This window comes from Coregonus clupeaformis, chromosome 28 (assembly GCF_020615455.1).
Source record: "Coregonus clupeaformis isolate EN_2021a chromosome 28, ASM2061545v1, whole genome shotgun sequence".
Lineage (NCBI taxonomy): Eukaryota > Metazoa > Chordata > Actinopteri > Salmoniformes > Salmonidae > Coregonus > Coregonus clupeaformis.
The window spans coordinates 17,935,612-17,950,904 of NC_059219.1; the positions used below are offsets into that span (position 1 = coordinate 17,935,612).

Sequence of the window (15,293 nt, forward strand, 5' to 3'; positions counted from 1 at the left end):
CTAAACATATCCCAAAGGTAAGCCGCTTTACTTCAGAACATCGCTCACTGACAGTGCACCTGACACCTCCTCAACGATTGGATCAACATTTAGCTATTTGCATCATCACCACATTGTCATTGGCTACTTTGGATGCCCATCAGTGTTTTTCACTGCGGGTAGAAAAAGTATCGGATTCAGCACTGTTCTAATGTAAAGTTCCATAGCATGGAACAATGTTGCTAACAGACAAATGTTCCTCAGGTTATATCAGTGTTCGTGACAAGAAGTGTAAGGTACCTAAAATCAAATATCAGGACCAATGTCAGCTATTCATAACGGGTCGACACGGACAGAAGAAGAAAATCTCGGAATAAGCAATACATCGGCTTTGACATTGTAGCAGTGACACTTGTCACTTTATGGTATGTATGACACTTTCAGTTTACAGATGTGTGCTCACTTTGCATTCCTATATTTCTTGTACTGTGAAATTAATCTGTGTGCAAGATTCATTAAATGTTTTTCATTTATAAATCAATTTGGAACAGAGGCATCATAAAATCTGAGGGGGCACAAAGTATGTGAAGATGGTAGGGTCCCCTTCCTGAAGTTGGCGAATTTTCCATTTTTCAAACACCTGAAGGAGCTTTTTCTGCAATCTAGAGCCATAATCATTATGCTTAATTCTATGTAAAAAATATATGTTTATTTTTCTGCAAATCTAAGCATACCTCTTGAGCTCTTTGTATCCTCCTGACTGGTGGTATTTTTAAAAAAAGAAACTAAATATGCTTCTCTGCATCTCTGCTAAAATCTAGGTAAAATATTCAAAGGAGTGTGAGTCTTATTCAGTACATTTAGTAATTGCTAACTTTTCTAAAGTCTACCAACCTTGCCAGCAGGCATGCCAGCGAAGATAGTTAGACAAGCTAGCTACTCTTAACTTGATTGATAGCCTGAAATGGCTTCTTGGTAGATAGTTATGAGGTTGGGTGATTGGGAACCTATCTGGACTAGCTAAAGCCAACTTCATAACATTGCTAGGTGGCTAGTAGTTTTACAGATAAAAAACAAAAGATTTAACAAAAAAAGTAAATAATATACAGTACCAGTCAAAAGTTTTAGAACACCTACTCATTCAAGGGTTTTTCTTTATTTTTACTATTTTCTACATTGTAGAATAATAATGAAGACATCAAAACTATGAAATAACACATATGGAATCATGTAGTAACCAAAAAAGTGTTAAAGAAATCAACATATATTTTATATTTGAGATTCTTCAAAGTAGCCACCCTTTGCCTTGATGACAGGTTTGCACACTCTTGGCATTCTCTCAACCAGCTTCACCTGGAATGCTTTTCCAACAGTCTTGAAGGAGTTCCCACATATGCTGAGCACTTGTTGGCTGCTTTTCCTTCACTCTGCGGTCCAACTCATCCCAAACCATCTCAATTGGGTTGAGGTCGGGTGATTGTGGAGGCCAGGTCATCTGATGCAGCACTAAATCACACTCCTTGGTCAAATAGCCCTTACACAGCCTGGAGGTGTGTTTTGGGTCATTGTCCTGTGGAAAAACAAATTATAGTCTCACTAAGCACAAACCAGATGGGATGGCGTATCGCTGCAGAATGCTGTGGTAGCCATGCTGGTTAAGTGTGCCTTGAATTCTAAATAAATCACTGACAGTGTCACCAGCAAAGCACCCCCACACCATCACACCTCCTCCTCCATGCTTCAAGGTGGGAACCACACAAGCGGAGATCATCCGTTCACCTACTCTGCGTCTCACAAAGACACGGCGGTTGGAACCAAAAATCTCAAATTTGGACTCATCAGACCAAAGGACAGATTTCCACTGGTCTAATGTCCATTGCTCGTGTTTCTTGGCCCAAGCAAGTCTCTTCTTATTATTGTTGTCCTTTAGTAGTGGTTTCTTTGCAGCAATCGACCATGAAGGCCTGATTCACGCAGTCTCCTTTGAACAGTTGGTTGAGATGTGTCTGTTACTTGAACTCTGTGAAGCATTTATTTGGGCTGCAATCTGAGGTGCAGTTAACTCTAATGAACTTATCCTCTGCAGCAGAGGCAACTCTGGGTCTTCCTTTCCTGTGGCGGTCCTCATGAGAGCCAGTTTCATCATAGCGCTTCATGGTTTTTGCGACTGCACTTGAATACAGTTTCAAAGTTCTTGAAATGTTCTGTATTGACTGACCTTCATGTCTTAAAGTAATGATGGACTGGCATTTCTCTTTGTTTATTTGAGCTGTTCTTGCCATAATATGGACTTGGTCTTTTACCAAATAGGGCTATCTTCTGTATACCAATCCTACCTTGTCACAACACAACTGATTGGCTCAAACACATTAAGAAATAAATAAATTCCACAAATTAACTTTTAACAAGGCACACCTGTTAATTGAAATGCATTCCAGGTGACTAACTCATGAAGCTGGTTGAGAGAATGCCAAGAGTGTGCAAAGCTGTCATCAAGGCAAAGGGTGGCTACTTTGAAGAATCTCAAATATAAAATATATTTAGATTTTTTTCGTTAGCACATGATTCCATATGTGTTATTTCATAGTTTTGATGTCTTCACTATTATTCTACAATGTAAAAAATAGTACAAATAAAAACTCTTGAATGAGTAGGTGTGTCCAAACTTTTGACTGGTACTGTATATCTTTATAATTTTTACAGGACAAATCTGAGGGTGCACGTGCCCCTGTGCCCCCAATGGGCATAACACCTCTGATCTGGAAGAACTCTCAACTTCATCAGTGCATTAGTAGGATGATGACGTGTTATTATAACTTTATTATAACTAATATAGTTTATCATAACTTTATTCAGGGTGTAATTAAGGGTTTAAATAGGCTATTTCTGAGCATTCATTTGTGTCTTTATAAATTAGAAATAGGCCTAGGCTACTATTACACAGACATGTAATTGTGCTCTCAACAGTTGTTCATTGAAACTTTTATTACAGCCACAGAAAATGAACTATGCCTAAAAGTGGACGGATCACTTAATACGTACAAGAAACCTGAGACACCACCATGGAGAACAACGATGCACCCGTCGAGTTTAACGATGACAGGACAGTGTGTGTGGCGTCAGTGAAAGGGTTAAAGGAGAACTGGCAGAGATGGTCCAACAAGCATCAGGAGTACCAGAAACACAACCCCTTCAGTAACGACCGGGGGGCTATGATGAGTGTGACTGCCCAGCAGCAGGGTCTCCAGCGGGACCAGGACGGCTACGGGAGGCCCCTGGAGGGCTCCTTGACAGAGCAGAGGGGCCGGGACGCCCACGTCCACATCAGCCGAGAGGTGGAGGAGCTCTGCCAGGCGATCAGGGACATCGGGGAGAGCCGTGGCGGTGGGGACGAAGGTGGCGGGGAGAGACCTGTGGTGACGGTGGAGTTTGGGAAGCTGTTTGAGCACTATGTGAACATCTCCAACAAGGTGGTGGGGATCCTGCTGAGGGCCAGAAAACAAGGCCTGATCAGCTTTGAAGGGGAGATGCTGTGGCAGGGGCAGGATGACAAGGTCCTCATCACACTGCTACAGTGACCAGGATGAGATGACAGGGTTGTCATTATGCTGCTTCTGTGACCAGGATGAGGCAGCAGACTGACCAGACAGTAACCAAGGCCCTGTCCAGAAACATCCCCTAGCCCTCTAGTCACTAGGCACTCGTGTAGTTCTGAAAGGATTGGATAGGTCTAAGCAATATGGTGAAAATTACATTAGATAGCAAGGTGCAGCTACAACACCTATCCAATTATTTTATATTTACACCTGCACCTAGTAGGGGTAGTTGTTTCTGGACAGGGCCCAAGAGAACCAACATGTGGCAGCAGTGACACACAATATGGTGCTGTAGGATTAACCTGATCCTATTGGCCTGAATGGACTTTGCGTTGCATTCCCAGTTACACCACACCGCTACACTGTAATCTACATAGCGTTTACAATGTTCCTTAGCAACCTTTGGAATTAGACACAGAGGAAAGGTGTACTTTTTAGGGCACAAATACAACACACTGACACAGTAGGGTTGTTAGAAATGCTGGAAGTAGGCTATGAAACCACATACACAGTTGAGAATGTAACAAAATGTATCACAATTGTATATACATTCTGGAGAAATAGCACATCACTTTTTGGTCCACTGGCATTTGTGTAATGTACACTGTACAATCTAACAAGAGCTGTTTGAAGAATGCTTTTGCAGCTACTTGCACTCATATCACAATATGATTAAATGTACTGTAACACTTTACTCATTTTATTTATTATTTTGTCACCAACTAATATACTGTATTCCACACACATGTTTACAAAGCAAAGCACTGATATCTTTCAATAAAGTCTTCCAACAGATCACCAAAAATGACTGTTGAGTCATGATCAATTCCATTAGTATGATGGGTAACACTTTATTTAAAGCCTGCATAACATATACTTTTTATAAGGCATTATAAAGGGTCATAAATGGTTATATCAAGTCATAAAGACTTATAACAGCATACTTTACATTAAGTGTTACTGAATTATGTTTCCCATTAATGACAGAGCAGGAAGGAAATGTGATACCCTAGTGGAGGCAGCAATGAATAATTGATTTAACCTAACCATGTACAACCATTATATACATACATGTTGAGATTATTTTACAGCGACACGTCAACCAATAAATACAAACACATGAAGCTCTCCATTTCATGCCGCAGCATACACTCAACATACATTACTTAATTGAGTGTTCCATCGGGCTGCAGTGCATAACAAAAAATTAAGAATCACTCTTCAACATTCATAATCAAATAACACAGTTAATGTAGTGTATTGTGTTAAAAGAATGTGTGACTCAAGAAACAATTGTTTATGGATGACTGAGCTCCTACTATTATGTATCTTGATGAATTAGTAATGTAGGTATTCAGTGCATATATTAAACCTCCACACATTTACATTACATTTACATTTTAGTCATTTAGCAGACGCTCTTAACCAGAGCGACTTACAGGAGCAATTAGGGTCAAGTGCCTTGCTCAAGGGCACATTAACGTCATTTAGCAGACGCTCTTAGCCAGAGCGACTCACAAATTGGTACGTTCACCCTATAGCCAGTGGGATAACCACTTTACAATTTGGTATACCACACTCCAGGGTATACTTACATTGGACTCTTTGTATAGACTGACCGTATATATGATTATTAGTTGCTTTTCTGACCACTTGACTGGGGCCTAAAAAAGTTCATACTTCTCATTACGTGTGTCTGCTTTCAGTTATTATACCTCATAATACGGGATCCTGTTGACAGTGACTGCATTGCGAATGGCACCTTATTCCCTATATATTGCACTACTTTTGAGCCCTATGGGAAAAGGGTGCCCTTTGGGATGCAAGCCAGTGGCACAATGCACATGCATTAGTCATCTTTATCAAAGGTATCCTGCAATGAGACTTACAGTATGTTTCCCAGTCCCAATCCATCCCATTCACTTACCACTCTCAGGTCTCCTGGTTATGATCACTTAGGAATGCCTTTACGTTACTAATCGTTCTTTACATTAATAATGTAGCCTATACACAAACATGTATATTTGTATCACTTTTGATATCTTTCTTTACCAAGGGAAAAATGACCCCAAAATCATTCCAGTCATTACCATTTTATTTTCTGTGCCCAAAAACAAAATTCGTAGCTATTGGCCATTTTAATAAGTCTATAAAATAACAAGGAAGGAAAATATACTTGGCTTCATTTCTGATTAGGCTGTTCAGCTTGATACTATAATTAAAAACCTCAGTTGAGTTGATTTGTACCATCATCACTAGTCTCACCGTAACCTGCTAGGGAGTTCAGTACACTCACACAGAGAACCACAGAGGGAGACCAGACCAGTCCTGACCTGCTCACTTCACTACCAGTAAGGTAACCCAGTCTCTCACTGGACCAGCCTAGACTGCAACCCACCACTCAGTTGGTCTCTCCCTTAGAGTTCAGCTGCTGAATCAACTGGTCTGCCTGCAGGAGACAAACACACATAGTACAGGAATAAATAAACGACAATTCATGGCTTCTTCATGGCTTTATGATGTCTGAATTGCCAGTCCATTGTCACGCTCATGTAGTGTATCTAAAGGTAGAAAAACAAAGGCTCTTGCATGAGGTGAGAGCCTGCTAACCAACCTGTTGGGAATAGACTGATATGGGTGAGTGTCCCTGACATACTGTAAAGATGGCCATCCTTTAACCTGGGAAGACCCATATACACCGAAGGCAGACCCAGGTAAAAACAGGTTTCCTTGTCCGGTGTATTTGGGGTTTTAGTCACCTTCCGTCGTCTCATCCCAATAGATTTCCCCAGCCCAGTAGTCTCCACAGGGAGTTAATTGTCCATGAAAGCTGGCAGTGATAATGCAGAGAGATCAGTGTTGGCTGACTGACTCTTAACAGATGACAACACAACAGCCAGAGTGACAGAGAAAATAGCTGTTAGAAGAGAGGAACAATGGAGCTGTTCATCAGCTGCCAGACTAGAGTGTCTACCTCCATGTTTAAAAATAGAGCCCTCTTTCCCAAACACCATGCTAAAAAGTTACTCCGACAAGTCTAAATGAGTGGAGTTGATGTGTTGGTGTTCAGGTGCTGTCAAGGAAGCAAGGCCAGGAAAATGACTTTTCTTTCCCAACTTTGGTACTGTAATAACACAGAACTTAATAGGTGGATAATATTACCACAGAACAGACACAATGTGGGGTAAATAGTGAAACATTTATCACACAAATTCTGTCAGTTAGCTAATGTACTACAATGGCCATTTGAAAGGGGCTTACCGTGACAAACCAATAGGAGTTGGGTCTGTAGAAGAGGCGGGACATGAAGCCCATCTGACTGGCGGGTGCCAACACATGGAGGTGCAGGTGAGAGACAGAACAGAATGGGGGCCAGTGGAAGCCAAACCTGTAGACAGAAGCAGACAATAATGTTTAGTTTTTTGTCTCTGCATGATCTGCTGTGACAACTGCAGCATGTTCAAAATGCTAAAATCTACAGAATGCTGAATGCGATTTGCCGTTGTATGTAATTTCATTGAGCCAAACCTATCAACTATGCATGCATAGCAAATACGATCTCAGTTGAAATAAATTTGGCCTATACAATTGGAGCCTCTTGTTAAAAGGGCCGGGACGATACCAGTATTGCGACACTCGTTAGTATTGTGGCAAAGAAACAAAAACACAAAGTGTATTTAACTTATTTAGGAAAACAGCCCTAATGTTGTAAACAGACATCATTATGTTGTCATCTAGTCATATTTGTTCATTCTTCAAGCTATATCACACAATATTTTAAATACAGCAGGTTTTTAAAGGACCAACGAGTTTGGTCTGCTTTGGAATTAGTTTTTTGCCATGGAAAACATATCTTGATACTGGTATTGTCACAGCCCTAATAATATCTGAAGATTGAGAAACGCTCCTTCATTTGAATCATGTGACATTGGCTGGAGTGAATGTTGGTCATCATACCTGATATCGCTGAGGTCTAAGACATTGTTCTTCTTAAGGATCTCCATCCCTGTCTCCACCATCTTTTTTACTGATTACAGACACAGCAGAATAATCAGTCCACACACACACACACACACACACACACACACACACACACCACTTAAAACTGGACTTTAAAGTTGCATACCTAATGACACATGCTCTTTACTGAGTGATTTACAGTTTCCAACATGTCTCGTGGGCACAACCAGGTAGTGATGGGGAGCTCCAGGCTTGATGTCCCTGAAGCACGAGACCTCCTCGTCCTGTCAAGCAACACAAAGACATGGGGTGGTCACTAGCTGGTTTAACTAGGACGTCCGTCACAATCAGCATTGTTTTCAGTTTGGAAGCTAACCTGCCTAAAAACGGCATTTTTGGGATCAATAATGTATATTGTTTCCACATAGCTATGGAAATATGATCATGGAACAAAGGGGATAATGGATTAGCTCAAATGAGATGTCATTATCTGTCAGTGGTCATCATCGTCGCTGTTTTCTGACAACGTAGCCTAGCTAGCTAGTTTGTTTAGTGTCAATAATTCACTCATACTTACAACATGAAGAAGCTCCGTGCCCATCTCATTGTTGACAACCTTGCAGAATATGCATTTCTTGTCGTATCCTTCGCCTCGATCTACGTTTGTTTTAGAAATATAAACATTTGCAGGTTCTGACCCCTCGTTGGTTGCCATGTTTATTGGTCGTTACAACAGCTACAAAGTGATAAACCCCGCCTATTTCTACAATTTATTTTCATAAAATGCGATTTTAAACCTAACCTTATGCCTAGCCAATTTTGACTTTGTGGCTGTGGGAACTAGTGGAAACCATATTGTCGGTGAGACTGGGACCTGTCATCAACGAAGGAATACAAGTGGATCAAGCAGTTATCGTCGTCGAGTCGAAGGGAAAAGCAAACAATTACCGAACTTGGCAGTACGCACTAATGACCACCTGATGGCGGCAATGAAACCATTCCCTCACTGAATCAGTCTAGATATGATGTTTACATTTTAGTCATTTAGCAGATAGGCTTTTCTATTTTCTGCCACTTCTTCAACATTTATAAGTCAATGCAACGGTTATATTGCATTGTTGTGTTTGCCCAAATTATTTAAAGATGGGATTTTGTAAGCCATTTTCGTGAAATTTGAATGATCCCTATCAATGTGCTGCAGCAGCGGCCAGACCTAGGAAATAACGATACAGATTAACTTTATTTTTCATTCTGACTCATGGCTGCAACTTTGAACTGGTCATAGCCTTTAGCTTAGTTTATCGAACTCCTCTTTACTATTTACAGTAATAAAGATTCATTAAACAAACATCCTTTCTTTGACAGTACAACAAGATGTAAATAAATGCCGTGACATTTTATAATTTCTTTCAAAGCCAATACTTGTACAATTACTTATGTGTGATTACTGAGGTGGCCTTAGGCTACCTATTGCTAGCTTCATTTCAACATTCAGAAAGGACTGGGTAATCTAGCATGATATTTCAAACTACTGGGTTAATCTAAAACATTTAATATGTCCTTTTGTTATCGTAAATCTTGCTTTTATATTGTTTTTAATGAGATTAATATTAGTATTACTATTTCAGGCAATGATGCTTATTGAGTTTATAGCAATCAGTCACATAATCACACAGGTTTAAATAACTTTTTTGTCACCTGGAAATACAGGATTTTAATAAGGAACCATTAACAGTGCCAGCACTGTACAGCACACATACAGAAAAACATACATCATTGCAGACTCAACACAGAACAGAACAGAACAAAGCAGACAAAACACAATACTTCCCTGGATAACATTTCTTTCAATATATCTATATATACTTTTATAGCAAATATAAAAAAACATCAAGGGAATGTGAAAAAGACGCCAAATTAAACAATTGGTCTATCTTATATTCAAATTTCATATTCTCTTTTAGAAATGTAAGAGAACATTTAACATGGGATTTAAACCCATACCTTTAGTACAAACCATTAGAGGCCACAGGTGAATGGACTTGCAGGTATTTCTAAAGGTTTTATTTCCACAGGTGCTTTTAGCAGCTCTAAGAGACAGTACTCTGCCTGAGTAGTTGTGTGTGGACCTGAATGTTGTGTGTGTGAGGAATCCCTCGTGGGCATCTGATGTTATACCCTTGTAACACAGACAAATAAATAAATACAAAATAGTAGTCTAAATTAGTTGGGTCGTTCAGTAGTGTGTTCATCTTAGCCTCTATAAAGTTTAAAGCTTATGATGGAATTGTAATGAGAATAGGATCTTACTCTAAAATGGGCTTTGGTTTGTAAATGCTGTCCATAACAAAGGATTGATGGAGGGTTTAAAGCGTAGATGTCTAGAACCAGTTGTAATGCTGGTATTGGACAGAGCTTGTTCAGTAGCAGGTATTGAGCAGCAAACAGTAGGACCCTGTAAAACAGCCTGTCTATCTCTCACCATACAGTCCTCAGTTAACCAGGCAAAACACAGATAAAACCTGAGTTAATGCTGGTATAATAGGTTACGCACTGGTAAAACCAGCCTAAAAGTCACTAGACCAGGTTATACATAGGTCAAACCCAGGGGAGATAGACTGTACCAACCGCAGTACTGCCTTGATTGCAGCACACAGGATCCCCATTATTTTTTATATATCAGTTAAGAACAAATTCTTATTTACAATGACGGCCTACCCCGGACGTCGCTGGGCCAATTGTGTGCCACCCTATGGGACTCACAATCACAGCCATATTGTGATACAGCCTGGAATCAAACCAGGGTCTGTAGTGACGCCTCTAGCACTGAGATGCAGTGCCTTAGACCGCTGCGCCACTCGGGAGCCCAAATTATATTGAATGAAAAGATGGCAATCTTCAAGGTCAATCTTCGTGTAAATAAAATCACAAAAAAAAAAAAAAATGGTACTAATAATTGCTTATATTACACCATATGTATGTGCTTGAATCGATTATTTTAAAATCGCACACAGAAGAAGTTATTACATTTACATTTTAGTCATTTAGCAGACGCTCTTATCCAGAGCGACTTACAGTTAGTGAGTGCATACATTTTTCATACTGGCCCCCCGTGGGAATTGAACCCACAACCCTGGCGTTACAAGCACTATGCTCTACCAACTGAGCTACAGGACATTACCCCATTCTGCCTTTAAAGTGAAATACTCAATGAGAGGGGGCAGTACTGAGCTAGCCTGCAACGTCACTTCCTGGAGTAGCTCAAACTAAGCATGTTATGCCTACGTAATTCTCCCACATGAGACGCCATCATAACAGACTTCCTTGGCTTCAAATGCACTATTGAGTTTTCACATAGGAATTACATTTTACATTTGAGTCATTTAGCAGACGCTCTTATCCAGAGCGACTTACAGTTAGTGAGTGCATACATTTTTCATACTGGCCCCCCGTGGGAATCGAACCCACAACCCTGGCATTGCAATCGCCATGCTCTACCAACTGAGCTACAGGAGGCTACAATGACTGGTGTCACATGATTGATGGCTTTGTCCATTCATATACAATCACTGGATAAACCAAGATTATTGTACTAGGCTTACTGTACTCTAACCGCTTGAACACAGGCTAAACCTCACTGAACACAAGTAAAGCCATGTTGTAAACCATAGATAGATAGACATGGCTCTGGCTTTTCTCTCTCTCTCTTTTCCGCTTCTGAGTCTCTCAGTGTCTCGCTCTGTTCACTGGACAGTCCAGACCTCCAGGTCCTGCACTCTGAAGTCTTGCTGGGTGGACAGGGGCTGGTTGTTGAAGGTGTGACAGGCGTAGCTGGCACCGTGGTACAGATCAGCATCCAGCCACAGGCCAAAACGCCCCCTAGAGGTCAACAAGAGAAACATATATCAGACCAGAGCCAAAGGATGCGGTTTAGCCTATCTGATCTGTAGACATCAATGAGTTTGTGGAAGCTAACTAGATTTACTTTTAGATGATAATGGGTTAGGTATTTCTGATAAAGGAAATTCTGAACACTTACCCTCCTCCACCAATCTGTAGAGAGTCCATATGGCCCCTGATGAAGTACGAGTTCTCACCACTCCACCTGTATGCCTGTGTGAAGAGAGAGGTGTCAGATTAAAGCCACCCATCACAACCATCAGGCGAAAGATACTGTGACGTGGATCACAGCCTATTAACTACAAAGACAGAGGCTGTCTCTGAAATGACACCCTATTGCCTATAGTACAAAGGTAAGCTCTGGTCAAACGTAGAAGTGGACTATATAGTGAATAGGATGCCGTTTTGGACAAAGCCGTGCACACAACAGTATGCAGTGTTACCTTGAATTCAGGGTCGAAGCTGTAGACAAAAGTCTCTCCTGTTCCATAGCAACAGTCACTCACTCTGAAGGGATGGGAGGAGAAGGCACCAAACACCTGAGAGAGAGGAAAACAAACCTATTAGCATTTTACTGGGATGTAATAACAATGTAATAGCAGTACATGGATGTAATAGTATGTTAGATGTCAGTCATGTAGAACAGTGTGTTGTTGAGAGGTCTACCTTTTTTTCCATGTCTTTGATGACCAGAAGCACAGGACTATCGATTTGGGCCATTTGCCTGTACAGAGTCTTCAGGCTGGTGCCATGAATGGCTGTGCTGTAGACCAGATTCCATGGATACCCCTGTGTCCTTGCTGGCATGTGATTGGCTAGCTGTGGGTTTCAGAAACAGAGGATGATATGGAGGATGAGGAAAGGTCCCATTTAAACTCACATGTCAAAGCTGTGTAGTGCTGAGATGAGTATGTGCACTTTAATTGCCCGGAACAAAAAAAAAGTCCCATATTTAGCTTTGTACATATCAAACAAACCAAAGCACTAAGTTCCTCCCATGAGCTGGCAGTGTAGCTTATATAGTGCTGTGAGATGATTGCTTTACTTTTACTTTACATGTACTACACTTCATTAGGTTTATTTGACAGGTACAAAGCACCTTCATCAACATTTCTGTAAATGTGCCAGAATTGACTGTTTTAGCCACAGTGTTTTGTTGTAGTGTAGTTTAACAGTAACTCACACTCTCGATGTGGTGGTCGTTGAGGAGCTGGCTGTGGTTTCTGAGAACAGGAAGGAAGTCCTCAGGTTCCTCGTCCTCAGAGCGGTTACTCTCCACTGAGCTGCACACACTCCGTCGACGCTTCACTGAATCCTTCACTGTGATGATCTGCAAGGAAATAACCACAAACTCTGTTAAGGGGAAAGTTCACCCAAATTACAAAATGACATACTGGTTATGTCCCCGATATTATAATTTTTCGCTTTCATGTTCAAATTATCTTAAAGTAACTTTATTAAGGTACACAATCAATTTCAGACACTTTGGGATGATTTGGACATGAAACCACATCTCTGTTAAAACACACTATTTTTCTCTCTGCTGTGAGTTTCTTAACCACACTGATATTGTAAAACATAAGGCTGAGTGCTTAACTGACTCAAACACAAACACACATAAAACATGAAATTACACCCACAATCAGTACTAGTGAGGGAGGGTGGGTGATAAAAGACTAAATACAATAATTTCTTCAACCCTTCTATCACCAAGAAATTAACATTTTTGCAGACAACCCTAAAACTACTCTTCACAGATTTAGGTCATACTAAAGGTGTGTTTCTAAAAATACGAACAAAAACAGCATACATACTAGTACATTATCTCACGCTAAACATGACAATTTACAAAAATCAGAGTATAGTTAGCAACCCACCTGTACATATGGCTCCATACATTTGTTTGCAAAGTAAAGCACCTTTATGTTCTCCTGCAGTGATCTCATGTTTACTAATATTCCTCTTAGTCTAACACAACTCATGTATACTAATAATGTAACACAATAGCCTCAGTATATGATACTGTATGTACCACAGGCACAGGCAAGAGTGTGAACTGATTACCTGTATCCACCCATCAAATGCTCTCTCTTACTTCATTCAACTTCCATACCCCTAAATCTCATTGGCTGATAGCAGCCCTGCTTGTGGAAACCTTAGTTTTGTGTTCCAGATTCCTTTCTCGAAAAAGCAGGATGGCAGTTGCAGCGAACTGAATTACGGGAAGTATGCCCATATATGGGGTATTCACCAGGTTTGAGCTAACTGTCAAAATAGGTCATGGTTTTACTCATGGCAGTGAGCCAACAATTCTGTAGCCTGGGTACTAGTCTGTGTTTGCTAACCTTCCACTCATTGTACTCCGTGCCATATGCCAAACATGTTTAGCATATGAGAAGAAGTGGCAAGGAGTAGAATGTTAGGAGAAGAAGACTGGTACCAAAATGGCTAACAAAATGGCTAACAAATCTGTGCCTTGCAGCAACAATAGTTCATAGATATTTCATCACAACAAACCTAACCTGGATAAATAAATGTCAAATAAAAATAGTTTCAAACTTGCTTAAATCTATTATTTAATATGTGTATAATTTGTCTAATCCATTCTTTATAACGAGAAACTGCTCTCATTGCATTAGAGATAGAGGTGGTTGAATGCAATGCCACATCTTTAGATCCTTGAGTCAGAACTCACCTCCCAGTTTTTGGCGGCAGGGGCAGCAGGGTCGTGGAATAACTTGTCAATCACAGCTAGCTTGTCGTTCTCCACTACCAGGTAGCTGGGATTTTTGCGGTGTCTAATGTTGTTGTCCTTGGTGTAGAGGTGGTCAACCCTGAGGAGGCAATCACATACAATGATATTATATTCACCAAAAAACCCCACACTCCTCTTCAATATGATTAAAACACAATCTAATCTAACAACCACAAGCCAGAAATCTTTAAACAAGCCTAAAGTGAACCAATTTCTGCATGGAAAAACAAGTATTTTAGCTTCTTCCTAGAAATAACTTTTACAGGAAAAAAGCTAATTAAGGGTCCAACTATATGATTACAGCCCATTGGAATGCCACTATCAGATCATACGTAGCCTCTACTTGTGGCTCACCACCCACATGCATTTTGTCCGCATGAACAATAACAAGACCTGAAGCCTCATGCAGAAGAGGCTGGAGCTGAAGATGACACAGACCTAGCTATTCCCACGATCAAGAAAATCCCCAAAAGCTGCAATATCAAAATCCCTCCTATTGCCCTTGTTAAACTACATTTTTAACCTGGCAAAGAAAGGACAAGATTTGTCTACAAAACCCTTATTTCTCCAAATCAAGCGTCCAGGTTTGGTATCCATAGTAAGTATTGTGACTTACTCTTCAATGCTGTAAGCGACTCCCATGGTGAATAGTAGCTGGGGTAGAAAGGAGGTGCTGGAGGTGGAAAAGGAGGTGAAGAAGTCGGGATGACGTGGTAAAGATGAGAGCGGATGGTCTGGAGGCTCAGTACTTTAACAGCATGTCCACGCCGTCTCAGCCATTAGGCCTCTTATACTCCAGCGTTCCCTTAGGTAAGCCCCTTTCACCATAAAACCCTCCCTTAAGGTCCTTCAAGGCCGCCTGGCATGGAGGATTTCACAATGGCGTCAGATAGCCTCTGTGACACATTAACTTGACTTGCTATGCCTCTCTGGGCTGGATCTGGGTCAGTAAATGACCGTGTCAATTCCCTTTCGCAGAGACGCTAATTTCCAAACAGATAAAGGTCTGGCTGACGGACACTGTCTATCTCTATCTGTCTCTTTTCCTGATACTTTTGTTTTATTGCAATCAGCACTCTATTGTGTGAAACACAGCCAGTCCC

General features: G+C 40.8%; 3 protein-coding genes across 3 annotated transcripts; 1 reads left to right on the forward strand and 2 right to left on the reverse strand.

The window, feature by feature from the left end:
- Positions 1–150: 150 nt before the first annotated feature.
- Positions 151–5,025, forward strand: LOC121586034 (actin-binding Rho-activating protein). The gene is made up of 2 exons (XM_041902454.2): positions 151–404; positions 2,972–5,025. Exon 2 carries the CDS (start codon positions 3,042–3,044, stop codon positions 3,555–3,557), a length of 516 nt encoding a protein of 171 aa, XP_041758388.1. The 5' UTR covers positions 151–404; positions 2,972–3,041; the 3' UTR covers positions 3,558–5,025.
- A 624-nt stretch (positions 5,026–5,649) lies between these two features.
- On the reverse strand, positions 5,650–8,433 carry LOC121586033 (histidine triad nucleotide-binding protein 3). The gene is made up of 5 exons (XM_041902453.2): positions 8,113–8,433; positions 7,702–7,819; positions 7,533–7,602; positions 6,837–6,963; positions 5,650–6,024 (listed from the first exon to the last, which is right to left on the reverse strand). The coding sequence occupies exons 1-5, from the start codon at positions 8,248–8,250 to the stop codon at positions 5,977–5,979; spliced, it is 501 nt and encodes a 166-aa protein (XP_041758387.1). The 5' UTR covers positions 8,251–8,433; the 3' UTR covers positions 5,650–5,976.
- Positions 8,434–11,147: 2,714 nt separating this feature from the next.
- Positions 11,148–14,957, reverse strand: LOC121586032 (nuclear receptor coactivator 7). Its single transcript, XM_045208669.1, has 7 exons — positions 14,807–14,957; positions 14,131–14,269; positions 12,619–12,765; positions 12,102–12,254; positions 11,879–11,974; positions 11,575–11,648; positions 11,148–11,414 (listed from the first exon to the last, which is right to left on the reverse strand). Exons 1-7 carry the CDS (start codon positions 14,830–14,832, stop codon positions 11,279–11,281), a joined length of 771 nt encoding a protein of 256 aa, XP_045064604.1. The 5' UTR covers positions 14,833–14,957; the 3' UTR covers positions 11,148–11,278.
- Positions 14,958–15,293: the final 336 nt, after the last annotated feature.